The sequence below is a fragment of the Bombina bombina genome, chromosome 1 (assembly GCF_027579735.1).
Source record: "Bombina bombina isolate aBomBom1 chromosome 1, aBomBom1.pri, whole genome shotgun sequence".
NCBI classification, from domain to species: Eukaryota; Metazoa; Chordata; class Amphibia; order Anura; family Bombinatoridae; genus Bombina; species Bombina bombina.
The window spans coordinates 1,034,881,501-1,034,905,715 of record NC_069499.1 but is presented as its reverse complement, the minus strand read 5'-3'; the positions used below and the strand labels follow the sequence as shown (position 1 = coordinate 1,034,905,715).

Below are 24,215 nucleotides of genomic sequence, written 5' to 3'. Positions count from 1 at the left end.
ACCCCCCCCCCAACAGTAAAACTCACCACCCACACAACCAACCCCCCAAATAAAATACTAGCTAAAAAAAACTAAGCTCCCCATTGCCCTGAAAGGGCATTTGGATGGGCATTGCCCTTAAAAGGGCAGTTAGCTCTTTTGCAAGCCCAAACCCCTAATCTAAAAAATAAACCCACCCAATACACCCTTAAAAAACCTAACACTAACCCCCTGAAGATCGACTTACCGGGAGACATCTTCATCCAAGCCGGGCGAAGTGGTCCTCCAGACGGGCAGAAGTCTTCATCCAAGCTGGGCAGAAGTGGTCCTCCAGCCAATAGGATTAAGCTTGCATTCTATTGGCTGATTGGGACAGCCAATAGAATGTGAGCTCAATCCTATATGCTGATTGGATCAGCCAATAGGATTTAACTTCAATCCTATTGGCTGATTGCATCAGCCAATAGGATTTTTTCTACCTTAATTCCAATTGGCTGATAGAATTCTATCAGCCAATCGGAATCTAAGGGACGCCATCTTGGATGACGTCACTTAAAGGTACCTTCATTCTGTTTCAGTCGTCGGAAGAAGAGGATGCTCTGCGTCGGATGTCTTGAAGATGGAGCCGCTCGGCGCCGGATGGATGAAGATAGAAGATGCCGTCTGGATGAAGACTTCTGCCCATCTGGAGGACCACTTCGCCCGGCTTGGATGAAGACATCTCCCGGTAAGTCTCCCTTAGGTTTTTTTAAGGGTATATTGGGTGGGTTCATTTTTTAGATTAGGGGTTTGGGCTTGCAAAAGAGCTAACTGCCCTTTTAAGGGCAATGCCCATCCAAATGCCCTTTTCAGGGCAATGGGGAGCTTATGTTTTTTTTAGCTAGTATTTTATTTGGGGGGTTGGTTGTGTGGGTGGTGGGTTTTACTGTTGGGGGGGGGGTTGTTTGTATTTTTTTACAGGTAAAAGAGCTGATTACTTTGGGGCAATTCCCCGCAAAAGGCCCTTTTAAGGGCTATTGGTATTTTAGTTTAGGCTAGGGTTTTTTTTATTGGGGGGGGGGGGGGGTTTTTTATTTTAATAGGGCTAATAGATTAGGTGTAATTAGTTTAAATTTCTGTAATTTGTTTATTATTTTCTGTAATTTAGTGTTTGTTTTTTTGTAATTTAGCTAATTTAATTTATTTAATTGTATTTAATTTAGTTAATGTATTGAATTATAGTGTAGTGTTAGGTGTTAGTGTAACTTAGGTTAGGTTTTATTTTACAGGTACTTTTGTATTTATATTTAGCTAGGTAGTTATTAAATATTTAATAACTATTTAATAACTATTCTACCTACTTAAAATAAATACAAACTTGCCTGTAAAATAAAAATAAACCCTAAGATAGCTACAATGTAACTATTAGTAATATTGTAGCTATCTTAGGGTTTATTTTACAGGTAAGTATTTAGTTTTAAATAGGAATAATTTAGTTAATGATAGGAATCTTTATTTAGATTTATTTAAATTATATTTAAGTTAGGGGGTGTTAGGTTTAGGGTTAGACTTAGGTTTAGGGGTTAATAACTTTAATATAGTGACGGCGATGTTGGGGGCGGCAGATTAGGGGTTAATAAATGTAGGTAGGTGGCAGCGATGTTAGGGATGGCAGATTAGGGGTTAATAATATTTAACTAATGTTTGCGAGGCAGGAGTGCGGCGGTTTAGGGGTTAATATGTTTATTATAATGGCGGCAACGTTGGGGGCGGCAGATTAGGGGTTAATAAGTGTAGGTAGGTGGCGGCGACATTGGGGGCAGCAGATTAGGGGTTAATAAATATAATGTAGGTGTCGGCGATGTTGGGGGCACCAGATTAGGGGTTCATAAGTATAATGTAGGTGGCGGTGGTGTCCGGAGCGGCAGATTAGGGGTTAATAATTATAATGTAGGTGTCGGTGATGTCGGGGGCGGCATATTAGGGGTTAATAAGTGTAAGAATAGGGGTGTTTAGACTCGGGGGTTCATGTTAGGGTGTTAGGTGTAGACATACATTTTATTTCCCCATAGGAATCAATGGGGCTGCGTTAAGGAGTTTTATGCTGCTTTTTTGCAGGTGTTAGACTTTTTTTTCAGCCGGCTCTCCCCGTTGATTCCTATGGGGAAATTGTGCACGAGCACGTTACACCAGCTCACCGCTGACTTAAGCAGTGCTGGTATTGGAGTGCGGTAATGAGCAAAATTTTGCTCAACGCTCTTCTTACACTTCTTGCCTTTTAACGACGGGTTTCTGAAAACTCATAATACCAGCGCTGCAGGTAAGTGAGCAGCAGTGCCGGACTGGGAATAAAAAGCAGCCCTAGAAAAATATGAAGACCAGCTCTATATTCCGTTGAGTCGGTAGAATGCATATGCCCCATTTTTCTCAAAGGGGATTACTGGGACACTCCTTCCCCAATATTTTTTCAGAACTAAATTATATTACTTTGTATTAAATAAAAATGTCAGATTGATGTTATATAGCAAAGCTACAACCCAATTGCAACCATTAATCACCCCTTTAAATTGTAGCTTTCCAGCCCTAGCTGCTGCAGCCCACTGGGAAATCTCCTGGTATCCTGGTAGGCCAATCCGGCCCTGGTGAGCAGTGAGACAAAACTGCTCGTTAGCACCGCATAGCCTCTAACGCAAAACTCATAATCTGGGCCTTAGTTAATATCAGGGAAATATTTAATTGTCAAACCTTATAAGCCTTAACATGTCCTGGAAACGTTTCACTCTTCAGTGCTTCATCTCCGGCCAGGTCAATGCCTACAACAGTATCATTTTTGTACTTCTTGCATAGCTCAGCTACTGCCGGTGACCAACCTGTTAGAAACACAGTTGGGTAATGGAGTTAAATTAAATTGGAAACATATTGATCGGCATTACAAAATAATATAATTAAATAAACATTCTCATGAATCCAACTTTATGGAAAGGATTGCTATGACCTAGATTACAAATGCAGTGCTATTAATAGTGCAGGAATAGCACACAATATGCTAATACAAGTAAATTGTTAAAAATAATTATCAGAGAATACTTAGCGCAGCCAACATCTCTATAGTGCACCCCATACTTTTTCTGGATAGTGCAACCAGTCTAAACATCACTCAAATTACAAGTTACTTATGTGTTGCGCATGAGCCCAACATATAACAGCGCTAAAAAATTTAGTTCAACTGGCTACCTTAATGTAGAAGTATTAAACATATTAAAATAAAGTATTAAACCTATTAAAAAAGGAGTAACACAAGGTGTAGCGGTGCCTGAGATTTAAACAAGAATAACTGTCTTGAAATAAAGGGCGGGGCCACGGACTCATAAGCATACATTTACTTTTCTTTCCTAAAATAAGGTGAGTCCACGGCTTCATCAATTACTGTTGGGAATCAATACCCAAGCTAGAGGACACAGATGACTAGGGAGGGACAAGACAGGCAGACCTAAACAGAAGGCACCACCCCTTGAATAACCTTTCTTTCAAAAGAAGCCTCAGCCGAGGCAAAAAGTATCAAATATGCAAAATGTGAAAATAGAATATAAATAGAACCAGGTTGCAGCCTTGCAAATATGTTCTACAGAAACTTTATTCTTGAAAGCCCAAAAAAAAGGAGACTGCCCTAGTGGAAGGAGCTGTAATTCCCTCAGAAGACTACTGTCCAGCAGTCTCATAAGAAAATTGTACATCTGGCACAGCCGCCAGACGCTTATGTAGCAAAAAAGAAAATGCAGAAATCAGACCCTTCAGGGTACTGACTGACAACCCTTCTCCAGACCTTCCTGGAGAAAAGACAAATTCTAGGAATCCTGACCCTACTCCAAGAGTATTCCTTGGATTCACAGCAATAAAGATATTTGCGTCATATCTTAAAGGGACACTGTACTCAAATTTTTTCTTTTGTGATTCAGATTGAGCATGAAATTTTAAGCAACTTTCTAATTTACTCCTATTATCAAATTTTCTTCATTCTCTTGGTATCTTTATTTGAAATGCACAAATGTAAGTTTAGATGCCGGCCCATTTTTTGTGAACAACCTGGGTTGTCCTTGCTGATTGGTGGATAAATTCATCCACCAATAAAAAAAGTGCTGTCCAGAGTACTGAAACCAAAAAAAGCTTAGATGCCTTCTTTTTTAAATAAAGATAGCAAGAGAATGAAGAAAAATTGATAATAGGAGCAAATTAGAAAGTTGGTTAAAATTGCATGCTCTTTCTGAATTACAAAAGAAAAAATTTGGGTTCAATGTCCCTTTAAGGAAAATCTTCCTAGAAACTGGCATGCAAGCCTGAATCATGGTCTCAATGACCGACTCAGAAAACAACACACTTAGACAAATCTAAGCATTCAATCTCCAAGCAGTCAGCTTCAGAGAAATGAGATTTGGATGAAGGAAGGAACCCTGAATCAGAAGGTCCTTTTTGAGGGACAGTCTCCAAGATGAGAGAGACAACATGTCCACTAGGTCTGCATACCAGATCCTGCGAGACCACGCAGCGGCTAATAGAATCACCAACGTTCTCTCCTGCTTGATACAATCAATGACTCGTGGAAGGAGAGCAAACAGAGGAAAAAGGCATGAAAAAAGGGGAGATTGTGGGAGGCGCTCAAAGAGCAGTCTGCTCCTAAATATGTCCTTATATATATATATATATATATATATTAAAATATATATTAAAAAAACAAATCATCAGAAATCCCTTATTAAAATCTGTGTGATGATAATTAAAAGTTCCTTTAGAAAGTTACTCACAGATTATAAAGAAAACCTCACTCAAATTCCAAACACATTAACACAATCAATTCCTATATTCCTAAGACACCGGTGTCTCAATTTACATATAATATTCCATATAAAAATTCCTAAATAGATTGCTTTTAATTAAAAATATATAAAACAATTTTTACAGTTAGTAACTTGGTTAATATAAGTTGCTCAGTTGATACAAATCACTCAATTGATACAAATTATCTCAAACAATTTCAATAAGCAAGCATATACTTTGTCTTTAAATGTTCCGTGTAAAAAACAGAGAATGAAGCAAAAAAAAGAAGAAAAAAAGAAGAAAAAAAAGAAAAACAGAGAATGAAGCCAAGAAAAAAAAGAAAAGAAGGTTATTAAATTTGATGATTACACTAAGCACTTTTTATCGTGTATTCAATCATATGCACTTTGCCCACAAGTTTTTTGACTTTCTGTGTCTTATATCAAGGCCAAATTTCCATATCCACAGATTTAACACTCTCAGTATCTGTGTAGTTCCTTTGTTAAAAGTAGGTTTAATGGATATATTAATGAATTCCTTTTTGCAAAGATAAATATTACATGCAGAGTCCAAGCCTCTTAGTTGAAAAATAAGGTTTACAACACCTGTTGTCTCCTGATAATAGAGAGTTCCTCACTCAATTTTCAAATATTGCTTCTCAGCAGTTCACTTGGTCACAAGCTGTTGAGTGTTTGGCTACCAGGAGCCGTTACTCACCAATCAGCTTTAAGGTTGTGTAGTGCGCGCACTGTTTGTATCCGGTGCTTTAAGCTCCTACCGCAGTTTCTCCATACAGTTGTTTCTTTCCTTAGTGTGTGAAGTTGTATTTGCGGTTATGGGAGCAGCCAGGGAAACACTTTCAATTGTCTTTCGTCAGATAGAAACAAACAGACAAATTCTCCAATAGTTTGTTTTTTTCATCTGTATTCTTTGGAGCTCAAGTGTTTGATCAACGCGTGTCGGCTCTCTGTGAGCCTTTGTCAAGATCCTGACGAAAGACAATTGAAAGTCAAAAAACTTTTGGGCAAAGTGCATATGATTGAATACACGATAAAAAGTGCTTAGTGTAATCATCAAATTTAACCCCTTAAGGACCAAGGACGTACGCCACACGTCCTCAAAAAAAATACAGTTAATGACCGAGGACGTGTGGCGTACGTCCTTGTTCTGGAAAGCAGCTGGAAGCGATCCTGCTCGCTTCCAGCTGCTTTCCGGTTATTGCAGTGATGCCTCGATATGGAGGCATCCTGCAATAACCCCCCTTGGCCATCCGATGCAGAGAGAGCCACTCTGTGGCCCTCTCTGCACCGGACATCGGTGGCCGGTATCGTTGGTGGGTGGGAGCAAGTCTGGGAGGCGGGTGGGCTGCCATCGATGTGCCCAGTGAAGTGGAGGGGGGCGGGATCGGGGGTGGGAGGGGCGGGAGCGCGCACGGGAGCGCGCGCGTGCACGGGGGGCGGCGGGCGCGTGCACGGGGCGGGAGCGGGAGGGAACCGCTACACTACAGAAAAAAAAACTTTCAAAAGTACAACAAAATAAGTTGTAAATAAACAGCTAAGAGATGTGGAAGGGGTGGGGGGTTGATCTTGGGGGGGGGGGGGGAAGCTACACTACAGAAAAGGTTTTTTTTTTTAAAAAAAAGGCAAATTTTTTCACTAAACTGGGTACTGGCAGACAGCTGCCAGTACCCAAGATGGCGCCCATTAAGGCAGAGGGGGAGGGTTAGAGAGCTCTTTGGTGGGGTATCAGTAAGGCTGGGGGCTAAGGGGGGATCCTACACAGCAGCATATGTAAATATGCTAAAAAAAAACCCACCAAAAAAGCCCAAATATAGCTTTTATTTTAGTACTGGCAGAGTTTCTGCCAGTACTTAAGATGGCGGGGAAAATTGGGGGGTGGGGGAGGGAAGAGAGCTGTTTGGGAGGGATCAGGGGGTCTCATGTTTCAGGTGGGAGGCTGAGCTCTACACTAAAGCTAAAATTAACCCTGCAAGCTCCCTACAAGCTACATAATTAACCCCTTCACTGCTAGCCATAATACACGTGTGAAATGCAGCGGCATTTGGCGGCCTTCTAATTACCAAAAAGCAACGCCAAAGCCATATATGTCTGCTATTTCTGAACAAAGGGGATCCCAGAGAAGCATTTACAACCATTTGTGCCATAATTGCACAAGCTGTTTGTAAATGATTTCAGTGAGAAACCTAAAATTGTGAAAAATTTAACGTTTTTTTTAATTTGATCGCATTTGGCGGTGAAATGGTGGCATGAAATATACCAAAATGGGCCTAGATCAATACTTGGGGTTGTCTACTACACTACACTAAAGCTAAAATTAACCCTAGAAGCTCCCTACATGCTCCATAATTAACCCCTTCACTGCTGGGCATAATACACGTGTAGTGCGCAGTGGCATTTAGCAGCCTTCTAATTACTAAAAAGCAACGCCAAAGCCATATATGTCTGCTATTTCTGAACAAAGGGGATCCCAGAGAAGAATTTACAACCATTTAAGCCATAATTGCACAAGCTGTTTGTAAATAATTTCAGTGAGAAACGAAAAGTTTGTGAAAAAATTTGTAAAAAAGTGAACGATTTTTTGTATTTAATCGCATTTGGCGGTGAAATGGTGGCATGAAATATACCAAAATGGGCATAAATCAATACTTTGGGTTGTCTTCTAAAAAAAAATATATACATGTCAATGGATATTCAGAGATTCCTGAAAGATATTAGTGTTCTAATGTAACTAGCGCTAATTTTGAAAAATAATGGTTTGGAAATAGCAAAGTGCTACTTGTATTTATGGCCCTATAACTTACAAAAAAAGCAAAGAAGATGTAAACATTGGGTATTTCTAAACTCAGGACAATATTTAGAAACTATTTAGCATGGGTGTTTTTTGGTGGTTGTAGATGTGTAACAGATTTTGGGGGTCAAAGTTAGAAAAAGTGTGTTTTTTTCAATTTTTTCCTCATATTTTATAAAAATTTTTATAGTAAATTATAAGATATGATGAAAATAATGGTATCTTTAGAAAGTCCATTTAATGGCGAGAAAAACGATATATAATATGTGTGGGTACAGTAAATGAGTAAGATGAAAATTACAGCTAAACACAAACACCGCAAAAATGTGAAAATAGCCTTGGTCCCAAACGGACAGAAAATGGAAAAGTGCTGTGGTCATTAAGGGGTTAATAACCTTTTTTTTTTTTTTTTTTCTTGGCTTCATTCTCTGTTTTTCTTTTTTTCTTCTTTTTTTTTTTTTTTTTTTTTTTTTTGCTTCATTCTCTGTTTTTTACACGGAACATTTAAAGACAAAGTATATGCTTGCTTATTGAAATTATTTGAGATAATTTGTATCAATTGAGTGATTTGTATCAACTGAGCAATTTATATTAACCAAGTTACTAACTGTAAAAATTGTTTTATATATTTTTAATTAAAAGCAATCTATTTAGGAATTCTTATATGGAATATTATATGTAAATTGAGACACCGGTGTCCTAGGAATATAGGAATTGATTGTGTTAATTTTAGAGTGTTTAATAAAATTATAGATGTGTTTGGAATTTGAGTGAGGTTTTCTTTATAATCTGTGAGTAACTTTCTAAAGGAACTTTTAATTATCAGCACACAGATTTTAATAAGGGATTTCTGATGATTTTTTTTTTTAATATATATTTTAATATATATATATATATATATATATATATATATATATATATATAAGGACATATTTAGGAGCAGACTGCTCTTTGAGCGCCTCCCACAATCTCCCCTTTTTGCTTGTATATATTGGTTACTTCCGTTTGGAGAGAGGTGTAACAATAGTGGGTTTTCTAAGTGCTGCTGAAACCAGGATCCTAGACAAAAACCCTGTTAACTAGAGGAAAAAGGCATGCCAGACTGAAATCCCAAGAAAAAAAAAACACCAGAACATCTATCAGGGCGGTCTAAGGATCACTTGACCATGAACCAAACCTTGGAAGCTTGGTGTTCGGCTGAATCGCCCTCAGAAGCCAACTCCGGAACCCCCCATTTGAGGGTTTACCTGGAGAACACCTCCGCAAAAAGAGCCCATTCCCCGGGATGAAATATCTGTCTGTTCAGAGGTCTGTTCTCAATTGACCACCCCTGGAAAGAGGATGACAGACAGCAATCATGAGCTTCCACTCACTGAACAAATCCAAGTCACCTCCTACATGGCTAAGAAACTCAGAGTTCCTCCCAGGTGGTTAATGTAAGTCCATTGAGGTGATATTGTCCAACTGGAACCAAGCTAAGGACAACTGAGGCCAAGCCATCAGAGCATTGTAAATCGCTCTCAACTCCAAGATGTTAAAGAGGAGAGCAGACACTTCCAATCACCCAGCAATGTCTCCAGAAGCACGCACCCTGAGACAGATACTCCTTAAAAACCACTACGGGAGATAGTCTCTTGTTGACTGATCTAGATCTATCCTCTGAATGAATGTGCTCCATATTATGGAAAATAGCAAAGGGGATGATGTCCCTAGAACCATCAGACCAATTCCTTCCATACATAGGGTCACTGAAAAAGGAAAAATCAACTGCAGCTAACTCCCAACCTTCTGATTGCAAGATGGATAACCTATCTACCGGACCACTAGAGTTCACTGTTGGCCGGACAGTAGACTGCAGAGAGAGGAAAAGGAATAAATCCTTGATTATATGACCTCTGTTAGAAAACTTCTCCTAGATAGAGAATCTATTAAGGTCCCATGAAGATGGAACAAGGGAACTCTTCTCCAGATTCATTTCCCAACCATGGGAAAAAAAGATTAGACAAGATCCCTTGAAAGAGATTTTGCTCGAAAAAAGGATGACACCTGAACCATATATTGTCCAGGAAAGCACCCTTGCAATACCCCAAGACCTAAAAGTCTTTCATGGATGACTTGAAAAGATCCCGAATCATGGGAACAATAAATACATATTTCAGATCTATGTTCATTATGAATAGGTTCTCTTGAACCCAAGGAGAATGGATACTTCTTTGAAGGTCAGAACCTGAGAAACTTGAGTTAAATACCTCCGTTCCCAGACTGGGACTGAAGCTATCAATCCCGGAGAGGAAGGTCCTGAGCCCAGTTTATGGAATGTCCTTATCATACCTGGATTGCAGATACTCTAGAAGGCAAAATCTGACCCTGCAAGGAAATCTTAGATTGGACTCCAAAGTCATGACTGACCCTGCAGAAAGGAAAAGGAAAACTATCCTTTAGTCTTACTCTCTAGACGTGCCCGTAAAATCAGAGGATAATTCTGCCAGACCAAGTCCAAACAAGGTCTCATCTTTGAAAGGCAACGCCAGAAGCGTGGCTATAGAGGAACATAAAATATTGAACCTGCAACAGCAGAACTATAAAGCCTAGGCTGTACCACTAAGCCACAGGTAGGCTTCTCAGCTGACCAAGATTTCAGCCACTATGCCACAGGTAGGCTCCACAATGCCCGGCAGGCTAGCACCGCAAGTCAAATAAGACAAGGCATTGCTCTAAATGAACAATTAAACCTCCAGCTTCTTATCCATGGATCCGTAAAGGAGTAATTATTCCTATAGGGATCGAAGTTCTTTGAGCCATAATAGAAGATCTCCATTCTATTCAAGGCATCATTCATTTTAATAGAGACAGCGACAGAAAAGTCCTTTAAAAGACGGGAGACAGGGAGAAAGGTATCCCTCTCCTATTCCTGTGAAAGTATACAAGGCACGTTAGAAAAACACTTCCTCATAGGAAGGAACATCATAGAAATGATAAAGTTTACAACACTTCCAAGGGTTAACAACGACAGGGGTACCTCCTTTAAAAGTACACGAGGTGTGCAAGCAAACATCTGAAGGAGGCTACTTTATCATCAGATTAAGGAATTATATTGTCTGAATCTGAGATTTCACCCTTAGAAACTACTGGCAAATCCTCCTCACCAAACTTAGGAGAGAGAGTAACCTGTGTATCAGAAAGGGGAGCAGAAACCTCACTATCTGATTCTTTAAAATGTCCTCTTGCGTTTCCACTGTGGGAAAGGAAAAGCAGATAAATCTACAGATACCACAGAGAATACCTGAGCTGTAAAATCTGCAGCCAAATACACTCCTCTAGGAGATTGAGAGGACCCGCAGGGCACTGCATGTGACACCATGAAGGCTTGGGACGCCTAAGGAGAAAGCTGTGGCATTGCCTGAACAGCATCATCCTGAGAGACATGAGGTTCAAAAAGAAAAGAGAGAATTTTCCTTTAAAATAAAAATATTCAATTAAATATTTTATAAATCAATATGGAAGGAATGTCCACTATACCACCGGCAGAGGAACTTTTATAAATCAAGGCAGAGCAGATGTATGTTCCTAGGAGCAGAGCTCTAGCTCCGTGAACAAAATGAAACCCTTTAAAATTTAAATAGAAAATATAGAAACAAAAACCTGTTTCAAATATGAGAAAAAATGCCCATAGGATATAATAAGGGCTTTTGTGCTGTCACTTTAATAGCTCCCATTAGTATAAGTACTGTTACTTTAAGAATGGTTTAATGATATGAAAAGCAATAGTGTCTGTAGGGCTTGACTGACATATAGTTCATCGTAATTGCACACTGATTATTCTCCAGACCTCCATGGAAAAAACATATACTCGGACATGAAATTAAGGGGCAACAGTCATAAACACATAGTAACATAGTAACATAGTAGATAAGGTTGAAAAAAGACCAAAGTCCATCAAGTTCAACCTATACAAATCTAAAATACTTACAAAAAGCTCCAGTTAAACTTAAATAGGCCCACTAAAAGGTGACCCATTTAATACTAGCAATCATATCCATGAATTTTGTTTATACAGAAATGCATCCAGACTATTTTTAAATGCATCTAGGGTATTGGCCTTTGGTAATGAGTTCCACAATTTTATTGCTCTTACAGTGAAAAAAAGTTTCCATTGCAGGAGATTAAATCTCCTTTCCTCCAGCCTTAAATTGTGACCCCTTGTCAAACAATTCTCTCCTCATAGGTTAAATTCTCCAATCCCCTTATTAGCTTTGTGGCCCTTCTCTGAACTTTTTCTAGTTCTGCAATATCTTTTTTTGCGATCGGTCCCCAGAACTGCACTCCATACTCAAGGTGAGGTCTTACCAGGGCTTTATATAGTGACAGAATTATGCTTTACTCCCTTGAATCAATGCCTCTTTTAATACATGTTAGTATCTTATTAGCCTTTGAAGCCGCTGCCCTGCATTGTACATCCATCTTTAGCTTGTTATCTATTACTACTCCCAAATTCCTTTCCTCCTCTTGTCCCATTTAAAAAATACGTTGCCTGCTTATTTTTACTTCCAAAATGTAGAACCTTGTATTTTCCCGTATTAAATCTCATTTTCCATTTGCTTGCCCATACTTCTAATTTTTGCAGATCCCTTTGTAATAAAAGTTCATCCTGCTCTGACCTAATGACCTTACTTAAAGGGACACTCAAGTCAAAATTAAACTTCATGATTCAGATACAGCATGCAATTTTAAACAACTTTCCAATTTACTTCCATTAACAAAATGTGCACAGTCTTTTTATATTTACACTTTTTGAGTCACCAGCTCCTACTGAGCATGTGCAAGAATTCACAGCATATACGTATATGCATTTGTGATTGGCTGATGGCTGTCACATGATACAGGAGGAGGGGAAAGACACATAACTTTGCAATTTATTTAACAAAAATCTACTACTCATTTGAAGTTCAGACTAAGTGCTATTGCATTGTCTTCTTATCATGCATTTGTTAATTATGCAAATCTACAATGTTGACTGGTCCTTTAACTTAGTATCATCTGCAAAAATAGAGATGTCACTATTTAATCCTTGCTCCAAGTCATTTATAAAAATATTAAAAAGAACAGGGCCCAGTACTGATCCCTGGGGGACTCCACTGATTACATTTGTCCAATCTGACAGATGGAGAAGAAGCGGTGACACAAGACCAGAAATCAGCAAGCTGCTGAAAATGGTGCCACTCCGATCTAGTTTCAGACGAAAGGCGGAGTTAAAATGGTGCCTGAAATACACTTGCACAAATAACAAACAGCATGGATTTATGCAATAAATCAAACAGCCTAAATTCCAAGACCCAACCGCTCAAGACTTAGAGCGGAAAGGGGGAAAAAAAGTACAACCGCGGTCTGAGAGAGCACAGTGCCTAATAACAACCGCTGCCATGCAGTTATGTGAAAAAGACATGAATCATTTCACTCACTCATTTCCGTACTGATCCCTCTCAAACCCGCATAGCTGAGACACCGTTCATTTCAGATGTCCTAACAATGCAACATTTGTATTAGTCTGAGCCTTATAAAGTACACTTAGAAGTGTAAACAAAAAAGTCTGCCATATCTGCCATTCATATTTAAATAAAAATGAACCATACCGACAACATAGCGAGCAGTAATGGAATTGGGGATTAACCTCTAAATAACCATAAACGGAGTGCTAGGTTTATGACTAAGGTTAAGGCTTAGCCCTCAATGAGAGTTAACTCCTTCCTCTCTTAAAGAAGAGTAACACTTAAGTCTCTAATTTCACATGCTATGTAGTGCCTGCCCACTGCCAATATAACCCTTATTAAGGATTTTGTGTCCCATATCAATTGCAGGATCCTTGACCCCTACAGTGCCAGCCTCCTAGCCCCAGAAGACAACTTAACTGCACATGGAGGCAGGAGGACATCTCACACGGTATGGAAGGATGCCACTCCTTACAGAGACCTGTGGAAAGCAGAAAGAACAGTGTAAACCTACTCTGGCTTTCTAAACCAGGGCAGCAACATGTTAGGAAAATGCAGCGAATGCCACTTCACAAGTTCCTAACTGCTTAAAAGCCACCACTGCCCTAATGAAGAGACTAACGTGGAATACGGCTAGACCCAATCTTGAGAGGAAATATCAGAGCAAACCTACTCTGGCTTTCAAAAAATAAAATCTTGATTAAAGTGAAATAAATCCAATCTTCCTCAGACACCAAAACTTCACCTCCTCCTTGCACCGAAGGCAAAAGAGAATGACTGGGGATTGTGGGAAGGGAAGTGATACTTAACAGCTTTGCTGTGGTGCTCTTTGCCACCTCCTGCTGAACAGGAGTGATATACCCAACAGTAATTGATGAAGCCGTGAACTCACCATAGCTTAGGAAAGAAAATCTTTTTAAACAAAATATCTACTATTATTTTTATCCTATATTATAAAAGACAAGAGTTTGTCTGAAGCCGTCATGCGCAGTTCAGACAAACTCTTGCAGCTGATCGCACGCGCACCCACCCGACAGCAGCGCGAGGACCCGGCAGCACAGCTGATTGCAGAAACAAAGGAGAGAGAGAGAGAGAGAGAGAGAGAGAGAGAGAGAGAGAGAGAAAATCTAAAAAAAAAATACATTTTATAAACATACATGTAATATTAAAATAAACAGATGGTCAACATGGCACAATATTGGTTATGTTTTGAATAAGTTACTTGTATATTGAAAGGGTTAAAATCCTTTGGGCCACTCATTTATGTGTGGATAAATACAGGGCGTGAGTCCCTTCATACAATCCACATGATGTCTGACTGGCCCAACGGTTTTTATGACAAACAAACAAACTGGTGCCAACTTTGCTACTTCATATATTTTACATTTTCTATATAAGCAACTGGTATTTTGAAAGGGTTAAAAGCCTTTGGCCTTATATGGTAAGTAACATACATTCAGGGCTGTACACATTGAAGTATGTATATAATTATAATGTCTAATATTTTAAACCCCAAAATTTAATTTTATGATTCAGATAGAACATACAATTTAAAAAAATCTCCAATGTACTTCTATTATCAAATTTGCTTCATTCTCTTGTTATCCATTGCTAATTATAGCATTGCACTACTGGCAGGAAGCTGAACACATCTAGTTAGCCAATCAAAGGCAGGCACCAATTATCAGCAGCTCCCACCGGTGTATGATATGTGCGTATTATTTTTTAACAAGGGATACTAATAGAATGAACCACATTTGAAAATAGAAGTGAATTTAAAAGTGTCTTAAAAAGAAATGCTCTATCGGAATCATGCAAGTTTAATTTGGACTTTCTTATCCATTTAACATTTATCTGCTTTTGGTCTTCAACAACTAATCCATTAAGAAGACCCCTATCATGTGCGTGCAGCCCTTACAAACATTAGAAATGCTGGGAACACTGAACCCAGAATGTGTAAAAGATGAGAGTGTAGCAATCCCACTGCTATCATTCTCATCCAGCCTGGCTATTAAAGGGACAGTCTACTACAGAATTTTGGTTGTTCGAAAATAAAGAGAATTCCTTTATTACCCAGTCCCAAGTTTTGAATAACCAACATGGTTATAAAAATACAAGTTTAACAAGTTTAAGCTAAACCTAGGAGGCTCATATGCTAATTTCTAAGTCCTTGAAGGCAGCCTCTTCTTTCAGGGCATTTCAGGGCATTTTTACAGTTTCAACAACCTCTCCACCTGTTGAACGTACTCCTCTTTAAACACGGAGAAGAAGATATAAAAGGAGTGTTGAACTCATTTCAGAGGTCCTTTCCGAATTTAGGGAAGTTATACGGTTCAGAAGGGAGGAAAGAAAAAAGTTATTTTCTTTGTTAGAAAAATTAAAAGAGAAATTGGGGCAATATATCTGATTTCATTTAAGCTTAAAGGGACACTAAACCCAATTCAGATAGAGCATGCAATTTTAAGCAACTTTCTAACTTACTCCTATTATCAATTTTTCTTCGTTCTCTTGCTATCTTTATTTGAAAAAGAAGACATCTAAGCTAAGGAGCCAGACACATTTTGGGTGAGAACCCTGGACAGCACTTGTTTATTGGTGCTGTCTAATCAACAAGGACAACCCAGGTTGTTCACCAAAAATGGGCCGGCATCTAAACTTGCATTCTTGCTTTTAAAATAAAGATACCAAGAGAATGAAGAAATGTTGATAATAGGAGTAAATTAGAAAGTTGCTTAAAATTGCACGCTCTATCTGAATTGAGAAAGAAAAAATTTGGGTTCAGTGTCCCTTTAAGTGTGAAATAGTTCGACATATCTTTAAAGAAGTTATATTTAGTTGTTTTTTTTTTTCAAAATGCATAAATGTTACACTTAATTACAATTATTAATTTGTTCCTCATTAATACGTTGCTTATCAAAGGTTACATTGGATTTTACGTGTATGTATTTACAAAAGATAACATGATTTTCTAATTCTAATCGTAATTAATTATCCATATATATCAGTGATGGAGAACCTTGGCACAACATTTTTTAAAACTATGGGTACATTGTTGTTACAGTTATGACATAATGTATATAATATATAATATATTTTTATTTATAATTTAGCCAACTTAAATATAATTACACTTCAAGGGACAATCAAATAAAAAAAAGTGTATTGTTTAAAAAGACATACGCCTAGATTACGAGTTTTGCTGTAAGGTGAAAAAGCAGCGTTAACAGGTCCTAATGCTGCTTTTTTACGCCAGCTGGTATTACGAGTCTTGCAGGTATAGGTGCACCACACACTTGTTTGGCCTTCCCACAAAACGACTTACGTAAAGTTCATTAAGCCTTTTTTCTATGGGACTTCCATAGCGCTGGTATGACGAATTTGTCCTGGGAGGCCAAAAAGTGAGCGGTACACCCTCTACCACCAAGATTCCTAACGCATTTTAAAGTCAGTAGTTATGAGTAGTGCTAAAAAGTACACTAACACCCATAAACTACCTATTAACCCCTAAACCGAGGCCCTCCCACATCGCAAACACTATAATTAAATTTTTAACCCCTAATCTGCCGCTCCAGACATCGCCGCCACTAGAATAAACATATTAACCCCTAAACCGCCGCACTCCCGCCTTGCAAACACTAGTTAAATATTAATAACCCCTAATCTTCCGTTCCGGATATCGCCGCAACCTACATTATATTTATTAACCCCTAATCTGCTGCCCCCAACATCGCCGCCACCTACCTACATTTATTAACCCCTAATCTGCCATCCCCAACATCGCCACCACTATTCTAAATGTATTAACCATTCAACCCTAACACCCCTAACTTAAATATAATTTAGTTAGTAAATAGTTAATAACTATTTAGTAACTATTCTACCTAGTTAAAATAAATACAAACTTGCCTGTAAAATAAAAATAAACCCTAAGATAGCTACAATGTAACTATTAGTTATATTGTAGCTAGCTTAGGGTTTATTTTACAGGTAAGTATTTAGTTTTAAATAGGAATAATTTAGTTAATGATAGTAATTTAATTTAGATTTATTTAAATTATATTTAAGTTAGGGGGTGTTAGGGTTAGACTTAGGTTTAGGGGTTAATACATTTAGAATGTTGGGGGCAATAGATTAGGGGTTAATAAATGTAGTTAGTTTGCAGCGACATTGGGGTAGGGAGATTAGGGGTTAATAAATGTAATGTAGATGTCGGCGATGTTGGGGGCAGCAGATTAGGGGTTAATAAATATAATGTAGGTGTCGGCGATGTTGGGGCAGCAGATTAGGGGTAAAAAAGTATAATGTAGGTGGCGACGATGTCCGGAGCGGCAGATTATGGGTTAATAAGTATAATGCAGGTGTCTGCGATATCTGGGGCGGCAGATTAGGGGTTAATAAGTGTAAGATTAGGGGTGTTTAGACTCGGGGTTCATGTTCATAAAATGTGTTTCCCCTTAGGAATCAATGGGGCTGCGTTACTGAGCTTTACGCTGCTTTTTGGCAGGTGTTAGACTTTTTCTCAGCCGGCTCTCCCCATTGATGTCTATGGGGAAATCGTGCACGAGCACATATAACCAGCTCACCACTCACTTAAGCAGCACTGGTATTGGAGTGCGGTATGGAGCACAATTTTGCTCTACGCTCACTTCTTGCCTTTTAACGCCAGGTTTGTAAAAACCCGTAATACCTGCGCTGCAGGTAAGTGAGCGGTGAGAAAAAAACTGCACGTTAGCACCGCACAGCTCATGACGCAAGACTCGTAATCTACCCGATATAATCCCTATATTACCCATTCCCCAGTTTTGGACATAAAACATGGATATATTAATATAATTTTTAACACTGTGATTACCTTATCTTATCTGTTGACTTGAATGTAAGACATTTACTGCTGTGTTGTTAGAATCCACAAGCAAAAGCACAATGATATATATGTCTCGCATGAACAAGCTCAAACATTTTATTATTGGTGAATACTTGTAAAAAAAATATTGGTACTTGTAATCTGTCTTAAATTAGTGGTTATGGTGCATCCCTAATTAACACTTAGAATAATTTTAACTGTAGAAGATTTTTAGATACTCTTACTCTGCTGAACACCTGTTTTGACATCTGATTACAAATATAGCATTGGCAATTTGAATTCTCTTATTCTGACCTAGTTTCTTGGCTGTTTCATGATCAAGTTCTGGACCAGGTTCCTGTTCCTCTATTCCAGGGATAATTTCTAACTGAACATTTGTGTTATCATCATAAAGAATACAGCCATGATCTGTCGCACCATCAAATCTTGACGGACATATCCAACTATATACTTTAAACAACGAAACCGTCCAAAAAGAAGACCAAAAGCTTGCTCTATATTGCTACGACATTTGCTCAGCTTCGTGTTGAAGTACGTTTCCACACTATTGCTTCCACAATCTCTGTATGGTGTCAAAAGACTGCTGTTGATGGATATGCAGCATCTCCAAGCAAATGGCTACCATCTGATGTTGGATATTCAGCATCTCCAAGCATGTGGTTACCTTCAGAAAAACCAATGCTTCTTAATACTCTTGGATACACATGGGACCGTCGGTACACAGTGGCATCATGAGCAGATCCTGCTTCTCCAACATAGCAGTCCAAAAAAAGAAGTTTGTGGTTGCACACTCCTTGTAGGACAATGAAGTAAAGCTTATTTCTATTGAAATAAGATTTACTTTCTTCTTCTGGTGCCTTTATAGACATGTGCTTGCCATCAATGCTACCGATAACACCAGGAAAGGAATATTTATTATTTTAAAACTCAATTGTTTTATTTGCCTCTTGCAATGTTGGCCATGAAATGACTTTTTGTTTACATTTAGTTTCAGAAGTGCATTAGTAAATTCATTTAGAATATCCCATGCTGTACTTTTGGATACATTAACCCCTTAAGGACCAAGGACGTACAGGGTACGTCCTACAAAAAAAGGTCAGTTAACAACCAAGGACGTACCCTGTACATCCTCAGGGGTTTCAAGCGGTAGAAGTGATGCTGATTTCTACCCCCGCTTTCAAGTTATTGCCTTGATGCTTCGATATTGAGGCATCACTGAAATACTTTTTTTGCACACTGATTCAGAGAGAGCCACTCTGTGGCCCTCTCTGCATAGGCCAGCGATGGTGCCGATCATTCGTGGGTGGGAGTCATTGCAGGGAGGCGGGAGGGCGGCCCATCGCTGGTGAACTTCCAGCCAGCAGAGTTAAAACACATGTGGGTGCGCGTCTGCAATCTGCACATATGTGCCCATTTGAAGTGGGGCGAGAGGGTGGTGGGAAAGGGTGGTGGGAGAGGGAGGGGGGAAATAATGTTGGGAACAGAATCTGGAAGGGGGGTTGGGTATTGAGGGGGGTCAGCTTTACTAAAGAAAAATATATATAATATATAAAAATGGCCACATTTTATTGAAAAGTGGGTACTGGCAGACAGCTGCCAGTACCCAAAATGGCAGCAAATAGGGAGAGGGGGGAGGGTTAGAGAGCTATTTGGGGGGCTCAGGGAGGTTGGGTGGTAATATATACTTGAAAATAAGAAAACAAACAAAACCTTTTTATTTTTATACTGGCAGACTTTTTGCCAGTACTAAAGATGGCGGTGATAATAGTGAGTTGGGGGAGGGAAGAGAGCTGTTTGAGAGTGGTCAGGGAGGGATCAAGGGGTGGGATGTGTCAGGTGGGAGGATGATCTCTACACTAAAGCTAAAAGTAACCCTTCAAGCTCCCTACAAGCTACCTAATTAACCCCGTCACTGCTGGGCATAAATACAAGTGTGATGCGCAGCCGCATTTATCGGCCTTCTAATTACCAAAAAGCAATGCCAAAGCCATATATGTCTGCTATTTCTGACCAAAGGGGATCCCAGAGAAGCATTTACAACCATTTTTGCCATAATTGCACAAGCTGTTTGTAAATAATTGCAGTGAGAAATCTAAAGTTAGTAAAAAACTATTTTTTTTATTTGATCGCATTTGGCGGTGAAATGGTGGCATGAAATATATCAAAATGGGCCTAGATCAATACTTTGGGTTGTCTACTACACTATACTAAAGCTAAAATTAACCCTACAAGCTACTTAATTAACCCCTTCACTGTTGGGCATAATACAAGTGTGGTGCACAGCGGCATTTAGTGGTCTTCTAATTACCAAAAAGTAATGCCAAAGCCATAAATGTCTGCTATTTCTAAACAATGGGGATCCCAGAGAAGAATTTACAACCATTTGTGCCATAATTGCACAAGTTGTTTATAAATAATTTCAGTGAGAAAACTAAAGTTTGTGAAAAAGTTAACGATTTGTTTTATTTGATCACATTTAGCGGTGAAATGGTGGCATGAAATATACCAAAATGGGCCTAGATCAATACTTTGGGTTGTCTACTAAAACAAAATATATACATGTGAAGAATTATTCAGGGATTCCTGACAGATATCAGTGTTACAATGTAACTATCGCTAATTTTGAAAAACATTTTATTTGGAAATAGCAAAGTGCTACTTCTACTTATTGCCCTATAACTTGCAAAAAAGCAAAGAACATGTAAACATTGATTTTTGGGGTCAAAGTTAGAAAAAGTGTGTGTTTTTTTAAATGTTTTCATCATATTTTATAATTTTTTTATAGCACAAAAAATCAAACACTGTCCAGCACTTCCAAAGTGATCCCGTGCAAGCTGAAGGGACCTGCAATCCCCAATATAGATATGAAAAAAAGAAGAACAGCAGCACTGTGGATATAGCATCAAAATCTTATTTATTCCATCAAGTAAGGAACAAAAATAGACCACATTTTGGGCCAACCGCCCTTATTCATGACATGTCAGTTAATACCTTACATACACACCTTTATACACTCCACCAGGTGATTCATTAGCATATTCATTAGTATTCTTGATTACTAATTCAAATGAAGCTTGTGTGCTCTAACACCACCTAGTGGCTCTCATTTAAATAAATGGTAACATAGAAATATACACCATGTAAAAAAAGGAGAAAAACACAGAATAACTACACAATTTCCATTCCATATCTCTATTCATACCTCTAGGGTACATAGAGTCTAATCTATATATCCAAAATGGTTCACGTTTCTTGAGATGCAATTCTCTATTACCTCCCCTTCTTAAAGGGGCCACATGTTCTATTACTTGGAATCTTAGTTGAGAGACAGAATGACCAGCTTCAATAAAATGAGGTGCCACTGGGACATCTTTGTCTTTTCTCCTAATGGATGACTTATGCTGTATCATCCTGTCTCTAACCTTCTGGGTAGTTTCACCTACATAAATTATTCCACACAGACATTTAATTAAGTATATCACATAAGTGGTGTTACACTTGTGGAATCCTGTGATCTTAAACTTCTATCCTGTTAGGGGATGTAAAAAAGTGTCACTCTTTATCATGTTATTACAATTAGAACATGATAAACAGGGAAAACAGCCACTCCTTTTGGATGTAATGTAACCAATACTATCTTTCTTGCAAGAACCCACATCAGCCCTAACAAGTCTGTCCCTAATATTCTTAGATCTTTTAAAGGCCATAAGGGGGGTATCCCTAAAAGCCTCCTGTTGCAGATGACACTCCCTAAGCATATACCAGTATTTCTTTATAATTCCAGAAATTTGTTTACTCAGCATATTATATTCAGTAACGCATGCCATTCTAGTAGATTTCTTCTCCTTCCCTTTATTTCCTTTGTGTCCTAAGACCTCTAATCAGGGAATCTGATACACTCTCTTAATGGCACCGTCTATACTCTCCTTAGGATAACCTCTAATAACAAATTTCTGACCCATCTCTGTGAGTCTGGTATATACAAGACTGTCATCTTGGACTATCCTCCTCACTCTCAACAATTAGCTATATGGGAGAGATTTTAATAGGGCCTCAGGATGTGCACTAGTGTAATGCAAAAGACTATTACAGTCAGTCTGTTAGGTTTATAGATCAGTTTTTAAACAATTGCCATCTTTATACACTAATGTGTCCAAGAAAGGCACAGATATCTCACTATGTCAGTGTAAATTTTATCTGTGTTGTTACGGTATTTAAATCTGCCACAAACTGTTCCAGGGATCCAATGTCACCCCATCACATGCCAAATACATCATCCATATAGCACCACCAGGTGGCGCCATACTTTTAAAATAAAGTATTTTCAAATACAAATCTCTCCTCAAATTGATTCATGTATATATTGGCATATGTTGGGGCGACATTGGATCCCATGGCTGTTCCCTGTTTCTGCATAAAAAAAGTCATCTTGAAATAAAAAGTAATTATAATAAAGAACAATCTCCAGCAATTTTACAATAAATTCTTCTTGCATTTCGGAAAAAAAACATGTGAACTGGCCAGGGTTTTCTTGATGGCACTTAGACCACTAGAATGGGTGATGGATGTATACAGGCTTACTACATCCAATGTGTAAAGAATGCATTTATTTAGAAATATATCTAAATGTTCTAGTTTAAACAAAAAATCACTGGTGTATTTTTAATATAAGACACAGATTTCACCACATAAGGCTGTAACAGTTTATCCAAATATATAGAAATATCGGCAAAAATAGAATTCGTACTAGCCACTATAGGCCTCCCAGGAGGTGAGGACCTATTTTTATGTATCTTGGGGAGTGTGTAGAAAACTGGGATGATCACATCCTCAACCAATAAAAATGTCTTTGTTGCTGCATCAATTATGCCAAATTTCTCTGCTCTCTCAACACACCCAAATATTTCCTTTTGGATCATAGCAGTGGGGTCTCTCTCCAATTTTTTATATACATTTGAATTGTTTAACTGTACCAATATTTCATTAACATAATATCCTCTGCCTAAAATAGCAGTGGCTCCACCCTTATCAGTCTGCTTACAAATAATACTCCTGTTGTTTTTTAATTTATCTATTGCCACATATTCAGATTTAGACATGTTCTTATTAAGCCTGAGAGTGTTCTGTTTAGGCTTAAGCACTTCAACATCTTTATTTACTAGGGCCATAAATGTATCAATACTATGATGGTAATTACTAGGTATAAACCTTCTCTAATTTCTTAAACCAACTTTTTTAATATTCAAGCAATCCCCACCATTAACAGTATCCACACCCCTCGTGTCTAATTGTGATTGAAGTCCAAAAAAAGATTTAAGCTTCAGATTTCTATAAAATCTTTCTAAATCTTGTTCAAGGCCAAAGAAATTACATTTAACTTTATCACAAAATGTCAAGCCTCGTTCTAGAAGGGAATGTTCATCATTTCCTATCCCTTGCAAGGTAATGTCTACTACCAGCGCTTGCACAGGATCACATTGGAAGTGCTGGACAGTGTTTGATTTTTTGTGCTAACTTTTCTGCTGACTGTCATAGGCACTCATGTGAATAAATACAATGGATACAGAAGGAAGGAAAGTGTTTAGTTATACTGATATGGAGGCAGCAAGAATAACTACCCTTGTGAGGGGGTCAAGGGATCTTTAAAGATTCCACAAACTGACATCAGTGTTAAAGATTATTAGAAAATATCCAGAAAACAGATGTCCTATGAATTACATGCAACCACATTGGTTGAATATTATCGAGTGCAACGCATTCCAAGGGGCTTAAGGATGAATACCCGCCCCACTCTACTGGCTGACACTGAGAAGTACTGTCGCAAATTCGAGTTTATATTATATATATGCTCGTTTGATCTAATTGTTTTGACTATGGAATTTTTGCAACAAGCAATAGAGAGCCAGAAAAAAGTGGTCAAAAAATTGGAGGAAGATCTAAAGAGCAATTAAGACAGTACCAAGGTCAATAGTCTGCTTACCACAACAAAGGAGAAGAACTCCGTGGAACAGGACTACCAATCCGGAACTGTCTATCGGTGGACTCAGGACCCAACCGGAAGGGAGAAGAGATACACTTCCGGTCCGGCATGGAGACGGTCCCGGCGCACCAACAGGGAGCAGGATGGCTCCTATACTCCTCCCGGCACAAGCTCTTCGGGGGACTCAGGCACAAGTGGCGCAGAGGTGGGAGAAAACACAGGAGGTACCGCTGGAGACAACAAGAAAGTGACCAACAAGAGGAGCACATGCCGGGGGAACAAACGCTGGTAGTAGACATTACCTCGC

General features: G+C 38.6%; 1 protein-coding gene across 1 annotated transcript in view; it reads right to left on the bottom strand.

Moving 5' to 3' along the window:
- LOC128662744 (adenosine deaminase) overlaps positions 1–24,215 on the bottom strand; it is a 262,634-nt gene that overhangs the window by 41,792 nt on the left and 196,627 nt on the right. Inside the window, exon 7 of the mRNA XM_053716677.1 lies at positions 2,704–2,828. Coding sequence (XP_053572652.1) covers positions 2,704–2,828 — 125 coding nt within the window. The remainder of the gene's footprint in view (positions 1–2,703; positions 2,829–24,215) is intronic.